The sequence below is a fragment of the Microcaecilia unicolor genome, chromosome 10 (genome assembly GCF_901765095.1).
Source record: "Microcaecilia unicolor chromosome 10, aMicUni1.1, whole genome shotgun sequence".
In the NCBI taxonomy this organism is placed as follows: domain Eukaryota; kingdom Metazoa; phylum Chordata; class Amphibia; order Gymnophiona; family Siphonopidae; genus Microcaecilia; species Microcaecilia unicolor.
Window position 1 is genome coordinate 2,745,856 of NC_044040.1, and position 14,601 is coordinate 2,760,456.

The 14,601-nt window shown below is 43.7% G+C and overlaps 1 protein-coding gene across 2 annotated transcripts in view; it reads right to left on the reverse strand.

Annotated features, from left to right (window-relative positions):
• Positions 1-5,159, reverse strand: part of SEMA3A (semaphorin 3A) — a 321,151-nt gene extending 315,992 nt beyond the window's left edge. For both annotated transcript variants that reach the window (XM_030216059.1, XM_030216058.1), the window contains exon 1: positions 4,734-5,159. In XM_030216059.1, the coding sequence (XP_030071919.1) occupies positions 4,734-4,839 (106 nt within the window). In that variant the 5' untranslated portion in view covers positions 4,840-5,159. The remainder of the gene's footprint in view (positions 1-4,733) is intronic.
• Positions 5,160-14,601: the final 9,442 nt, after the last annotated feature.

Sequence of the window (14,601 nt, forward strand, 5' to 3'; positions counted from 1 at the left end):
CTTTTCATAGTTAATGATACCATAGGCAAGCAAAGAACGCTGCAATAACCCAGAGACGTTAGTACCAACTGATCTAGTGCAGTTCTCAAATCATCAGTCTCCAAATAAGGCTGTAGCATTCACAAAATTCAAAAACCAAACCCTGATTTCACTGTTGCTTAAAGGTTCACATGCTAATACACAGTTCTCAAAGGATCTTAGCTAGCTAACTAAAGAGTCATCTACCAGACCTCCCGGGGTACAAACTGCATCCTTCAAATGACTAAAAATAAGGCTGCACTTTTACAACATGCAAAGTTATAGCTCCTGGTGGAGGAGCATTTAGATCAGGAAGTAACCCGTGCAGTTAAATCACTACATTCAAACATGCAGTTTTTGCTGTTTCCTCACCTGCGCAATTAGTGTAAAATGCACAGAGATGTCATACGTGTTAAGTAATTTCAATGAGAAACTGCCCATGTGACCTCTTTCTAAAAATTTATTCTAAATTATACAGGTACAACCATTCTTCATACATTCCCCAAAATACAGAGGATTTCCATCAAAATAATCATAGCAGTTACGTTGATTATGGAGCACAGTGCAACACACTCACACTTCTTTCCCTCACATCAATGAGTCCAGAGGAAGGGGTGTCACAGCACATGACTAAACAGGGTCTGATTTTCTATCCTCTGGTTTCATAGCTCTGTTTTCTAACCACTAGGCTGCACCGCTCATCTCATTTCAAAGACCTCCACAGACAACTCTGTACACATGAATCTTCCTAACAGTATTTGTTAACCACAATGTCGCAGACAATGGAGACATGATATCAGTTTGGGACTAAATTTAAACTTATGGTTAACCATTTACATTTTTGGTTTACCTGTTGCCATCTACCATCCACATTCTTGTGAAAGAATGGGAACATTTGCATATTTGTTTGAAGAATACAAAACTTGAGCATTCAGAGTTAGGATACAGTTCTGCAAACAATCGAGGACCAACCAGATAACTATTTATTAGGATTCATAGTGAGCTGGAAAAGATAAAAGGTGAGCAGGCAAATTTTCCCTCTTCAGGTCATTGATACCTCTGATACCCCAATTTGACTGCCCCTACTTGACTGACTGTACATTTGTCCATTAGATTGTAAGCTCTTTGAGCAGGGACTGTCCTTCTATGTTAAATTGTACAGCACTGCATAACCCTAGTAGCGCTTTAGAAATGTTAAATAGTAGTAGTAGTAGTACCCAGCCTGAACTGTGAACCGCACCAAGGGCTCGAAAATTCCACTCTTTGGCAAGGGTTGTCCTACGATGATCATTAAATCATTTAGCCTTTGCAAGATGGGATTATTTTCAGGTTGTGAAACCTATTTGGACCAGTGATGTTATATACAGAGTTTTGAACCCACACTGGAGTCCATGTGTACAATTCTGTAACATTTGATGATTTATAATTGATGTCGGGCTTTGACTAATGATTTCTAAGTTTTCTCCAACTGGGTTCTGCAATGTGAGTTTGATTGAATTTTTCATTGCTACATTTGTTCTCTTTGGGGCCCTGAGTAATGAAATATGACAAAATAAATTTAAAATGGAGTTATAACTTGTATAAATGGCAGGCATGTAGAACTTACTACTCCATATGAAAAGACCATCCATGCCTGGAGCTCAGGTACGGAAAAGGCTGGTAATAAAATCCAAACCACTGCCTAAGGTGGGATAAAAAATTTTGTGCCTGGCTCCTTTTTAATAAACCATAAACCCTCCATTGTATTATAGCAAAAGTACTTTGATCCTTAAGTGGCTTTTATCATATCAGAAACATTCATTTAACCAAATTTATAAGTTGGTTAAATCACATAACACCTTTTATTCTGAATGCTTATTTCTCTCCACTATTTTTCATTCAATGAAAGATGAGATAACCAACCTAGAGATATTTTTCTGTGAAAATCTCACATCTGTACAGAGAACACATGGAAAGTACTGGCTACTCGTGGTACATCAGATGCTCCGCAGTCGCCAGATTTCCGTGATGCAATGAAAACAACGGCTTATCTGATCCACGTTTAATATAAACTTAGGTTCTGAATCTAGTTATTGCTACTATGTGGAGAGCAGCCTTGAGATGAACCTGCGGCCACAGCATGGCAGGATTTTATTAAGATAAAAATGCTAATTTTCTGTACAGCGTGATACACGCTGGAAGTAAAACTATGTAAAAGAGTAATCTAAGAAGGGTTCTTCACCTTTCTTATCTAGTCTTTTATACAAAATTGAAAAACCAGCAAAAAAGTAGCGAGATCAACACGACACTCCCAAGGCACCCTGGGTACGAGTAATAAAATGTTTTATTAAATGAAAATTTTAAAAGACTCGACACTGAGCCGTGTTTTGGCGAAAAACACCTGCTTCAGGAGTCTGTTTGTTATGTAAACCAATGAATGCAACACCATAAGTGAGGTAGTCAAATCAAGCCTTAAAAAAAAGGCTAATGACAGATGAATGCGCTTAAAAAAAGCAATCATTCAAAACTGGAGCTGAAAACAGCGGCAGTGTCCTTAAACTAGGAGCATGGAGGCAGCAATGATACAAAATTGAAAGGAATCTCTCTCCCCTGGACAGTCCTGTGAGTGCTGGGATTTAGTCTGCATGCCTTAAGCCTCTTCCCACACAGCAAAAAGCCAGAATCCCTTTTCTCCCCTGCTTCTTGCTTTTTCTTCTCTCCAACACATTTCAAGGAGTTTCAGAAGAAGTTAAGAGAAAGTTGCTTGTGCATATTTGACTTTCACCACCCCCCAGACCTCTGCCATGGAGCCTGAGAAATGACAGTCCTGGAAGGGACTTTTCAAAGCAGGCGGCCATAGGAAATTGGGCTTGGCAGAGATTTAACCCTTCATGAATCCTTTTGCAGGTTTTTTTTTTTTTTTTTGGAGGGGGGGGGGGGGGAATGTACTGCACCTATAACTATGTTTGACATCTAATTATTCTAGAAAAACAAAAACACAGAAAATTCCTATTATTCTTCAGCAACAAAATCCAGGCAATTTGCAAGGCTCTGGCACAGCCAAAACAAGCAGAGAGACAGCAGCAGCAGCAAGGCCTCAAGGATGAGGAAAAGGAGAAGCGAAATTACTTAGCACTTTTTAGTGGTTATGCCACAGATACAAACAGAGCCACCAGACTTTTTTTGAACTGTTCGTAATAAGATTCAGCTGTTAAGGAGGCTTCCTATAGCCTAACTCCTCACCACTTGCTAATTATTCCCTTGTTTTCCATTCCAAGATTCAAGATTTTTGTTTATTGCACCTGAGGGGGAAAAAACCCATCTTAAACTGCTTTGAGCTAAAAATTGGAAAGGTGTTCTTGAAACACATTATTTATACAAGTTCCAATCTCTCTTTTCTAGCTCATGTGCCTGTCGACTGCAAAATGATTATTTCAGCATGAAAGAAGGAACAAAGTGAGGCTGTGTAATAATTAATACTAATAATCATACACAAGTCTATGTTGTGTTTATAACCAGGGCCAAAAAGAAAGAAATCAACTCTTTTTAAGTGAAATATTTCAGGCAGGAAGCGCTGGCCTGTGGGCTCCTTGTGCTAAAAACCCACCAGATGAAAGAGTAGTAAAATGTAGAGCAGGCAGCCTGCTTGAATGTAAGGAAGATGTGTCCTGAATGCAAAATGAAGTCAGGATTGGATCTGATTTGCTTCATTTTCTGCTCTAAAGTGTGAAGATAGCATTCTGGTAGCACAGATGTGTTTTTCACACTTGTGCCATCTTGCTTGTATGGAAAGATGGCAGGACGTTTCTACTGGCATGAGATGACAGAGCAGAGAGAACAATACCAACAGAACCGTCCCCCCCCCCCCCCCCCCAGCTCCAGGAGTTCTGTCTCTGGAGCTGAAATGGTGCATTGCACGCCTGTCTCTCTTCAGGGATTATTCCAGCCTCCCACTTGCACTGTTAACACACACACACAGCTCCTGCCACCTGCCAAAAGATGAAAAGTGGGAGTCTGCAAATTCACTTTTCCCCCTTCAGAATAAAAACGCCTGAAAGTGCTGCACCCCACCCAGAGAAATATATTAGAAAACAGAGCCATTGCTGAGAAGCAGTTCTGTAGCTAAAAGTGAGGTCTGGCAGGGTATTTGTGCTCAGTGCTGGCACCAGGCTATTCCTGGTAAGCTGCATCTCGCTTCGTGCTAAAAATCTCCCGGGGGTTAAAGCAACTCTCCCACTTTCCTCGGGGGCCACTGGTGCAATTGGGAACTTCTGTCCGATGGAGCTTTTAACTTGCACATGTTTAGGTCATACGAAAAAGCAAAATAAAGTTCCCCTGCTCTCTCCACTCCTGCTACCCCCTGCCTACTTCCCTTTGGGTTCCTTCGGGCTCCTGTTAAGCATCTTTTGCTGTCAGAGTGAAACAAACGGAGAGACTGTTGATAGATCATTAACCACTTAACTCCTGAAAGGTAATCAACCACTCAAACACACATCACACATATGTTCTCTCTGCTATTACTTAACAACACACACTGGCCGTGCATTACACAGTTTAAAACAAAAACAAAAAAAATTCCCTGCTTTTTTTTTTTCATGAATATACACTCCAAATGCACACAACAGGCTTCAAGAAATGGCTGCACAACTCAATCCCCAATATCTGAAAATATCAACATTTACGCGGACAAATGCATGGAAAACGTGCAGCGAGACCGAGGACATGTAAAGAAGTACCTTTGTAGGAGAGTTTAAGTCTGGGGACGCTGTTCTTCGCATTTTGACAGTTGGCTCTGGCACTGAGTAATACTCCCAAGACAAGAAAGACATTATGCGAACCCATGGTGAGGAAGCGCAGGAATGCAGGAAAAAAAAAGCCCGAGTCTCCGGAATCCGGGCGATGCAGGTAACCGTGTCAGCGAGGAAGGCAGAGGATGGTGAGGAGCTGCCGCAGGGTGACCATCCCTCCTTATCCAGCAGGCATCAGGAAGAAGAAGAAACTTCAGTCCTTGCAAACAAAAGGAAAAGAGCAGCTAATGCACCCTTCTGATGAGACCCAAGCGCAGGAGAGGCAGCTAGGCGTCGCAGTGCTGCTGCCTAGGAAGCAAGAGCTGCCTTCTGCCCTGTCTAGCTAGTGGCACACAAGCGGATTCCCAGCTCCCTGTTCCTGCTGGCGCCCAGTGAGCAGACTGGGAAGAGGGGGGAGGAGGGAGCAGCGCTGACTTTCCTGAGCACATGCAGAGGGTGGGGGGGGGGGGGGGGGGAATGTCGCAGGATCCCACAGACAGGTTTCCCCAACACTTGCAGGGCTGCCTGACAATGGCAGAGCAGGCAGAGACTGGGGGGGGGGGGGAGCAAGGCAGGCGCTGTGAATTCACACTGCAGGCAGATCCTTGCAAAGTCTGAATCTGCAGCCCTGGCCAGATTTTAAGGCTGCCTGGGGATCCCTCTGCCCTGCCTGTGGTGCAAGACACATAGGCTAAGGCTCGAGCAAGCTCAGCTCTTCTGGGCTTTATAAATCATGCAGGGGGACTGTGCAAAAGTTTCCAGGAGTTTGTGTATGTTCAGTAACCCTTGGGCTCGTGGAAGGCAGGCTTTCCCCCTAATTAGCACAGTGCGACTTTTTAATAAAGTGATCCACCTTCCAGTGCAGGGGGAATCAGTTTTTTCCTGAACAGGCACAGGTTAGAAAATCTCAGCTGCAGTTTCAGCTACAAACTCCATATCTGCTTTGTAATTACAAAACGTAGTAAACTCTTCCCATGTCAACAGGAGAGAGAGAGAGAGAGAGAGAGAGAGAGAGAGAGAGAGAGACCTTCCTTATTGTTAAGAACTAACCCATATGTGAATCTGAACAGTATTACCTTTTTTGGCCAATTAAAAACAGTTGCTCTGAAGAAAAATGTCTAGTCAGGTAAAAGAAAAGAATATTCTGCAATGCACTAAAAAATATTTATGAACTAACAAACTTCCGGAAATCTCTAAAGACCTACCTCTTCAACAAGGCATACCACAATGATCAATAACTGTAAATGTAACACTTCTTACTTATCTATAATTTGGAATTGTGACCCCCTGATATTTGCTTATTTCATCTTACTATGCAAGACATGCTCTCTATGCAATACTACTGTTATATAATCTGGTAAGGCAATTGCCTTAAGGACACACTGTAAGCCACATTGAGCCTGCAAATAGGTGGGAAAATGTGGGATACAAATGCAATAAACACATAAATACTTTTGATCATCACACAGTAGTGACAAATGATAGTGAGCTTTTCCTTCCACGAACACACACTTTTCCTGTCTCATCCTGCCATAGTCCTGCTGATCCTCACTATGGGTATGACAAGAACCCTCCTTTTCAGGGACTCCCAGCCATGTTATCAGGAGGATTTCATGCTTGGAGCACTGGATTAAAAGGCCTGAATGACATGACATGCCTGTGCCTTTTCCAGGGCTTATTCCAGGCATTCATTCTGCAAAGGAATTCCTGTCACTGGCAGATTGCTGATTTACAGAACATCCACCTAGTAGCTCCAGCATACAAAAGACGCATTAACGGAGGCAGTTTGTGTGTACAGAGCACAATGTAACACAATAAGTTAATAATGCACAAGCATTCGGTTACATAAAACCTGCTTCCCCCTCTTTATAGGGCTGTTATTCTAGACAGGAAGGTCTTGGCTAGGGGCTCCATTAAAGAACTTTTAACTCATTAAAAGGGTTTGAACCAAAGCATAAATCTGCTTTGATCAACTTAACTGAATGAAACAGATAGCCAGGAATTTTAGGGAACTTTTTCTAACCCTAGCTGTCTGCTAACATAATGGATCAGCTTTGTCAGCAGTATTTTGGAGCTACTGGGGCATTTTCCGTGAAAAGACCTTCTTTGGAAACAGGCTTTCCAGGCACCCAAATTTCAAACACATAACGAGACTCATGTGGTTGTATAATTAGTCCACTTGAACACATGTTAATAACTGCACCATCATTTTCTAAGTATGTGCATAAAACAGTTTATTTTATAATCCACGCTATAAATGGCATCCAAAGTAAGATAGAGAATTAGAATGGGTCAGTTATGAGTGTAAGTATTGGCTAAATTAGCATTACGTTTGCACTTACCTACAAATTATTGCCAATTGACTTATTCCAGGTCTATTAAATAATTTTTGATGTCAGGGTGTTGGTTTATAGAATAGGAACATGACTCCTGGCCAGTTAAATAGCATATAAGCACCTAACCTAAGAGAATCCATAGCTGCACTAATCCACCTCACCAACCCACTCAGCTACGAAAGTCCACCTCGATACTTGCCCGCCTAATCACTTCCTTCTTTCCTCCCTTACTCAATCTCTGCGCATTACTAATTTTATCTGATATTCTAGAATGATATTATCATAACAAAACAATGTAAGCCACATTGAGCCTGCAAATAGGTGGGAAAATGTGGGATACAAATGCAATAAAGAATAATAATAATAATAATAATAATAATAATAATAACTATGGATCAGTGGCGTAGCCAGAAGTCAATTTTTGGGTGGGCCAACAGGTTGGATGGGTGGGCACTAGACAGTGGTGTGCTGGTAAATGTTTAACAACAGGCTCTCTCCCTGGTCCACCTCTGCACCTCCCCTCAAAATTGCAGAGCTGGCTATAGCCATGGAGAGAGCCTGGGGGGCGGGGGAGGCAATGCATTACTCTCTCCAGGAAAAAAAACATTAAATGATCCCAGGTTCCAATCTAATTCATGTTTAATGTGGGATAAAATGCCATAAATAAGTAAATAAATAAATAAATATAAACTTTTAATGTTGAGCACCTGATTCTCAAAGTGGACGTGTTCCAATCATTATAATGAAAATAAAATTATTTTTTTCTACCTTTGCTGTCTGGTGACTTTGTTTTTCTGATCATACTGGCCCAGTATCTGATTCTGCTGCTATCTGTCCTCTTTACTCCGTTCCAAAAAACAACAAGGCAAACGATCTGCAAAATCCAATATGGGAAAGAAAGCCAGCAGATCAATGTCACAACAAAAAGATTTTATTGAAGATACCGTGTATGAACAAATCGCCCGACACAGGCCGTGTTTCGCCCACCTAGGGCTGCGTCAGGGGCTACAATGAACAAATATATAATAATTATCATAGATCATAATAAATAAAATATAACACACATACGAACATAATATATCAAATATATGAATTGACAAAAAACAATTAATAAAATATGGAATATTACTAGGTATACATAGAGAGTATACTAGAATAATTACATGAATAAACATATCGATACGCACTGTCCAATATAAATAATATATATACATATATATATATATATATATATATATATATATATATATATATATGTACATAAAAGAGCATATATAAGAAAATATATATATAAAAGAAGTATATATAATGCAACAATTGTATGACAGTGCATATAAACATATATATAAAAGCATAATAAAATCTGACATCACGTAACAGCAAATCAAGGGCACTGGTATAGGTTATGAACTTCAATACAAATATGTATAAAACATTTATAAATGAGATAATAAAAGGCACATACCTAATTTGAAACCTTCGTAAAGGGGCAAATATGGTGCATAAAAGTCAAGAAAAAACCAGCTAAAACGGGAATCCCTATAATCATAAATCAAAAAGAATTAATAAAAAGCAAAAAATAAAATTAGAGCGGATCAAGACTAATGACTAGTGCAATGTGTTTATAAAAAATACTATATACAAAACGTCTTGCAATCATAGCTATTTCCCCCTTTTTTAGTCTCTGGCATTCTTTAATTTAATTTGTTGCTTTTTTGAACTTTGACCCGGAAATGATGCATATAAACATCACAGGACACTTGCAATAGTTTTTCCAGCTTCAATAATGGTGTGTCCATTTGTGTATGCTAGAGACCACAGTAAGTATATTTTTGTTTTGAGACACATTTTATGTATGCGCATCATTGCACTATTGGCATTTACTTGTTTTCATACATATTCACTTGAAGCAGTATCTTTTTGATTCATGATTATAGGGATTCCCGTTTTAGCTGGTTTTTTCTTGACTTTTTATGCACCTTATTTGCCCCTTTACGAAGGTTTCAAATTAGGTATGTGCCTTTTATTATCTCATTTATAAATTTTTTATACATATTTGTATTGAAGTTCATAACCTATACCAGTGCCCTTGATTTGCTGTTACGTGATGTCAGATTTTATTATGCTTTTATATATATGTTTATATGCACTGTCATACAATTGTTGCATTATATACACTTCTTTTATATATATATTTTCTTATATATGCTCTTTTATGTACATGTATATATATATTATTTATATTGGACAGTGCGTATCGATATGTTTATTCATGTAATTATTCTAGTATACTCTCTATGTATACCTAGTAATATTCCATATTTTATTAATTGTTTTTTGTCAATTCATATATTTGATATATTATGTTCGTATGTGTGTTATATTTTATTTATTATGATCTATGATAATTATTATATATTTGTTCATTGTAGCCCCTGACGCAGCCCTAGGTGGGCGAAACACGGCCTGTGTCGGGCGATTTGTTCATACACGGTATCTTCAATAAAATCTTTTTGTTGTGACATTGATCTGCTGGCTTTCTTTCCCCTCTTTACTCCGTTTCCAGGGCTTCCTTTCCATTTATTTCTTTACTTTCCGCCTTTCTTCTTCATTTCTTGCTCTGGGTCCTCTGTAGACTTGACTGTCCAGTGGATCCAGCTTCTGCCTATTTTCTTCATCCATGTGCAATTTTCTCCTCTCTTCCTTTTCCCTCATCTCATCTCCTTCCTCACTCTTTCTTTCCCTCCATCCATGTCCAGCATTTCTTCTCTCTCCCTTCCCTCTCCTCCATCCATATCCAGCAGCCTCCTCTCTCCTGCCCTTCCCTTCATCCATCCATGTCCAGCAACCCTCCTCTGCCCCCTGCCCTCCCCTCCATCCACCCATGTCCAGCAACCTTCCTCTCTCCTCTTCCCTCCCCTCCATCCACCCATGTCCAGCAACTCTCCTCACCCCTCCATCCATCCATACCCAGCAATTCTCTTCTCTCCCCTGCCCCTATCCATCCATCCCCAGCAATTCTGTTCTTGCCCCTGTCCCCTCCATCCATCCATTCCCAGCAATTCTCCTCTCTCCCCTGCCCCCCACCTCCATCCATCCCCAGCAATTCTCCTCTATCCCCTACCCCCCCACCTCCATCCATCCATCCAGCCATCATCCCCAGCAATTCTCCTCTCTCCCCTGACCCCCCACCTCCATCCATCCATCATCCCCAGCAATTCTCCTCTCTCCCCTGCCCCCCCACCTCCATCCATCCTTCCCCAGCAATTTTCCTCTCTCCCCTGCCCCCACCTCCATCCATCCATCATCCCCAGCAATTCTCCTCTCTCCCCTGACCCCCCACCTCCATCCATCCATCATCCCCAGCAATTCTCCTCTCTCCCCTGCCCCCCACCTCATCCATCCCCTACAATTTTCCTCTCTCCCCTGCCCCCACCTCCATCCATCCATCATCCCCAGCAATTCTCCTCTCTCCCCTGACCCCCCACCTCCATCCATCCATCCATCATCCCCAGCAATTCTCCTCTCACCCCTGCCCCCACCTCCATCCATCCATCATCCCCAGCAATTCTCCTCTCTCCCCTGACCCCCCACCTCCATCCATCCATCATCCCCAGCAATTCTCCTCTCTCCCCTGCCCCCCACCTCCATCCATCCATCATCCCCAGCAATTCTCCTCTCTCCCCTGCCCCCCACCTCCATCCATCCTTCCCCAGCAATTTTCCTCTCTCCCCTGCCCCCACCTCCATCCATCCATCATCCCCAGCAATTCTCCTCTCTCCCCTGACCCCCACCTCCATCCATTCATCATCCCCAGCAATTCTCCTCTCACCCCTGCCCCCCACCTCCATCCATCCATCATCCCCAGCAATTCTCCTCTCTCCCCTGACTCCCCACCTCCATCCATCCATCCATCATCCCCAACAATTCTCCTCTCACCCCTGCCCCCCACCTCCATCCATCCATCATCCCCAGCAATTCTCCTCTCTCCCCTGCCCCCCACCTCCATCCATCCATCCCGTGACTCTCCTCTCTCCCCTCCCGCTCCCATCCATGTGTCCAGCGATTCTCCTTCACCCCCATGCATCCTTCCCTCCCATTCCACCTGCCCGCCCTCTCTTGGACGGCAGCGCTTCCCAGACGCTGCCTACCGCCACCACGATCTACCTCCTCCCTCTGTCTCACTCTCAACAGCAGCGGTAGCGATTCAAACACGCTACCTCCTGCTTCTAACCCGGAAGCGTCTCCTCTGCAGAGGAGACGCTTCCGGGTTAGAGGCAGGAGGCAGCGTGTTTGAATCGCGACGCTACCGCTGCTGTTGAGACAGAGGGAGGAGGTAGATCGTGGCGGCGGTAGGCAGCGTCTGGGAAGTGCTGCCACCAGAGAGAAGGAGGCAGATGCAGGATCAGCACTCCCTGCTCCCTCCGCTCCGCTGCTGGGTGGGCCTGAACCCAAACTGGGTGGGCCTAGGCCCATCCAGGCCCACCCGTGGCTACGCCCCTGCTATGGATATTCAGTGGGAGATAATCAATTATTTCCCACAGATTATGTTGGTTAGTGCCTAGTCAGTTATATGTGGATATTCAGTGCCTAACTGGATATGTTACATAAGAATGTAATAGCCATACTGGGTCAGACCAGTGGTCTATCTAGCCCAGTATCCTGTTTCCAACAGTGGATAATCCAGGTTACAAGTACCTGGCAGAAACCCAAATAGTAGCAACATTCCATGTAGAATCTCTACTACTACTTAACATTTCTAAAGCGCTACTAGACGTACGCAGCGCTGTACACTTGAACATGAAGAGACAGTCCCTGCTCGACAGAGTTTACAATCTAATTAGGGCAGACAGACAGAACAAACAAGGGATAAGGAAATTACTAAGGTGGGGATGATAAAATAAGGGTTCTGAACAAGTGAATAAGGGGTTAGGAGTTAAAAGCAGCATCAAAAAGGTGGGCTTTTAACTTAGATTTGAAGACGGCCAGAGATGGAGCTTGATGTACCGGCTCAGAAAGTCTATTCCAGGCATATGGTGCAGCAAGATAAAAGGAATGGAGCCTGGAGTTAGCAGTGGAGGAGAAGGGTGCAGATAAGAGATTTACCCAGTGAACGGAGTTCCCGGGGAGGAATGTAGGGAGAGATGAGAGTGGAGAGGTAACTGAGGAGCTGCAGAGTGAATGCACTTATAGGTCAATAAGAGGAGTTTGAACTGTATGCGGAAATGGTGTGGGACTCCAGGGAGGAGGTATGGACATGAAAGGGGTGTGAGCAGCTCAGGGCATGGACATGGGAGGGGTGTGAGCAGTTCAGGGGCATGGACACAGGAGGGGTGTGAGCAGTTCAGGGGCATGGACATGGGAGGGGCGTGTGAGTAGTTCAGGGGCGTGGACTTGGGAGGGGCATGTGAGCAGCTCAAGGGCCGTGGACACGGGAGGGGCTTGTGAGCAGTTCAAGGGCCATGGACTTGGGAGGGGCATGAGCAGTTCAGGGGCATGGACATGGGAGGGATGTGAGCAGTTCAGGGCTGTGGACATGGGGGCGGGAGCAGCTCAGGGGCATGGACATGGGAGGGGCATGAACAGCTCTGGGGCGTGGACATGCATGAGCAGCTCAGGGGCATGGACATGGAAGGGGCATGGACATTGGAGGGATGTGAGCAGTTCAGGGGCGTGGACATGGGGGGCATGAGCAGCTCAAGGCCGTGGACATGGGAGGGATGTGAGCAGTTCAGGGCCACGGAGATGGGGGGGGGGGCGTGAGCAGCTCAGGGGTGTGGACATGGGAGGGGCATAAGCAGCTCAGGGGTGTGGACATGGGTCATGAGCAGCTCAGGGGTGTGGACATGGGAGGGACATGAGCAACTCAGAGGTGGACCAAACAATTAGGTGTGATAATCTAGAACACTGCCCTTTATGCACCCAACTGCCTTTTTAGGTACAAACATTTATACCAGCTTTTGAGCAGATGTAAGTGCTGATTACCTAAAGTTAAGTGTGAAAATGCAGACTTACTCTATTATTCTAGAAAGGCAAATTCTGCTGCTATAAAATCTGTGCTTAGCACATACCAACGCAGTGTGTAATTTTATGCAACGTATAAAGGATTATCCCTGTGTGTACACGCTCAGTCCAGCCAAACTCTCCTCCTCCTCCTGTACATAACTACCGGAAAAGTGCAGGCCATCATGTCAAAGCACATATTTCCCCCCCATTAGGATTTTATAAGAAGCCATGTACACACAGAAAAGATTATGACCTCCACACAGGTTAACAAAGCAAACACAAATATTCAAAGCTATTTATCTAAATGATGACCTTCGTGAACCAGAAAAATGACAGGCTGGGGCTATTTAATGCCATTATCCAGATACTGTCGGGGCATTGAAAGGACGGAACCAGCAATTCTCTGGAGACTGATGAAATCCAGACTGCTGTCCCATGAACTACCTGGATAAAGTTGGGTGCACCGTGAGAGGAATGGCCAGAAGGAGAAATGAGGTGATGATGCCCCTGTATAAGACTAGTGAGACCTCAGTTAGGCGTCCTTTTACTAAGCTGCAGCAAAAAGGGGCCTGTGTTGTCATCAGCACATGTTTTTGATGTGCACCGATGTCCCCTTTTACCACAGCAGATAAAAGGCTGGTTTTTTTTTAAGAAATGGCCATGCATCAAGTGAAATATTTGCCACATGGCCATTTTGGGGAGAGCAGTTACCATCACCTATTGAGGTGGCAGTAAGGGCTCCTGAGCTAACCCGGCGGTAACCAGGCTGCGTACGACACTACCTCATTACCACCAGGTAAACACCAGCACTATAAAACTAAAAAAAATGTTCAGTTGTAGACCAGGAACTGATTAATGGATAGAAAACAGAGGGTAGGGTTAAATGGCCATATTTCTCAGTTGAGGAGGGTGAATAGTGGAGTGTCGTAGGGACAACAAGATGATTAAATTTGCAGAAGACACAAAACTAGTCAAAGTTGTTAAAACACATGCGGACTGTGAAAAATTGTAGGAGGACTTTAGGAATCGGAAGACTGCATTCGTCCTTATTAAATTTCATTTGCCATTTGGTGCCCACTGATGCATATTAGGAAAAATAATCCAAATCAGTTGTGTGATGTTAGGTTTCACCTTAGGAGTCAGCACTCAAGAAAAAGATCTAGGTGTCACCGTGGACAATACGTTGAAATCTCCCATCCAGTGTGCGGTGGCGGCCAAAACAGAATGCTCACACCACCCGAATTCTCATCCACTCTCTCATTACCTCTCGCCTTGATTACTGCAACCTACTCTTCACCGGCCTCCCACTTAGCCATCTATCCCCCCTTCAGTCCATCCAGAACTCTGCCGCACGTCTTATCTTCCGCCTTAACCGATATACTCATATCACCCCTCTCCTCAAGTCACTTCACTGGCTTCCAATCAGATACCGCATACAGTTCAAGCTTCTCCTACTCACCTACAAATGCACTCAA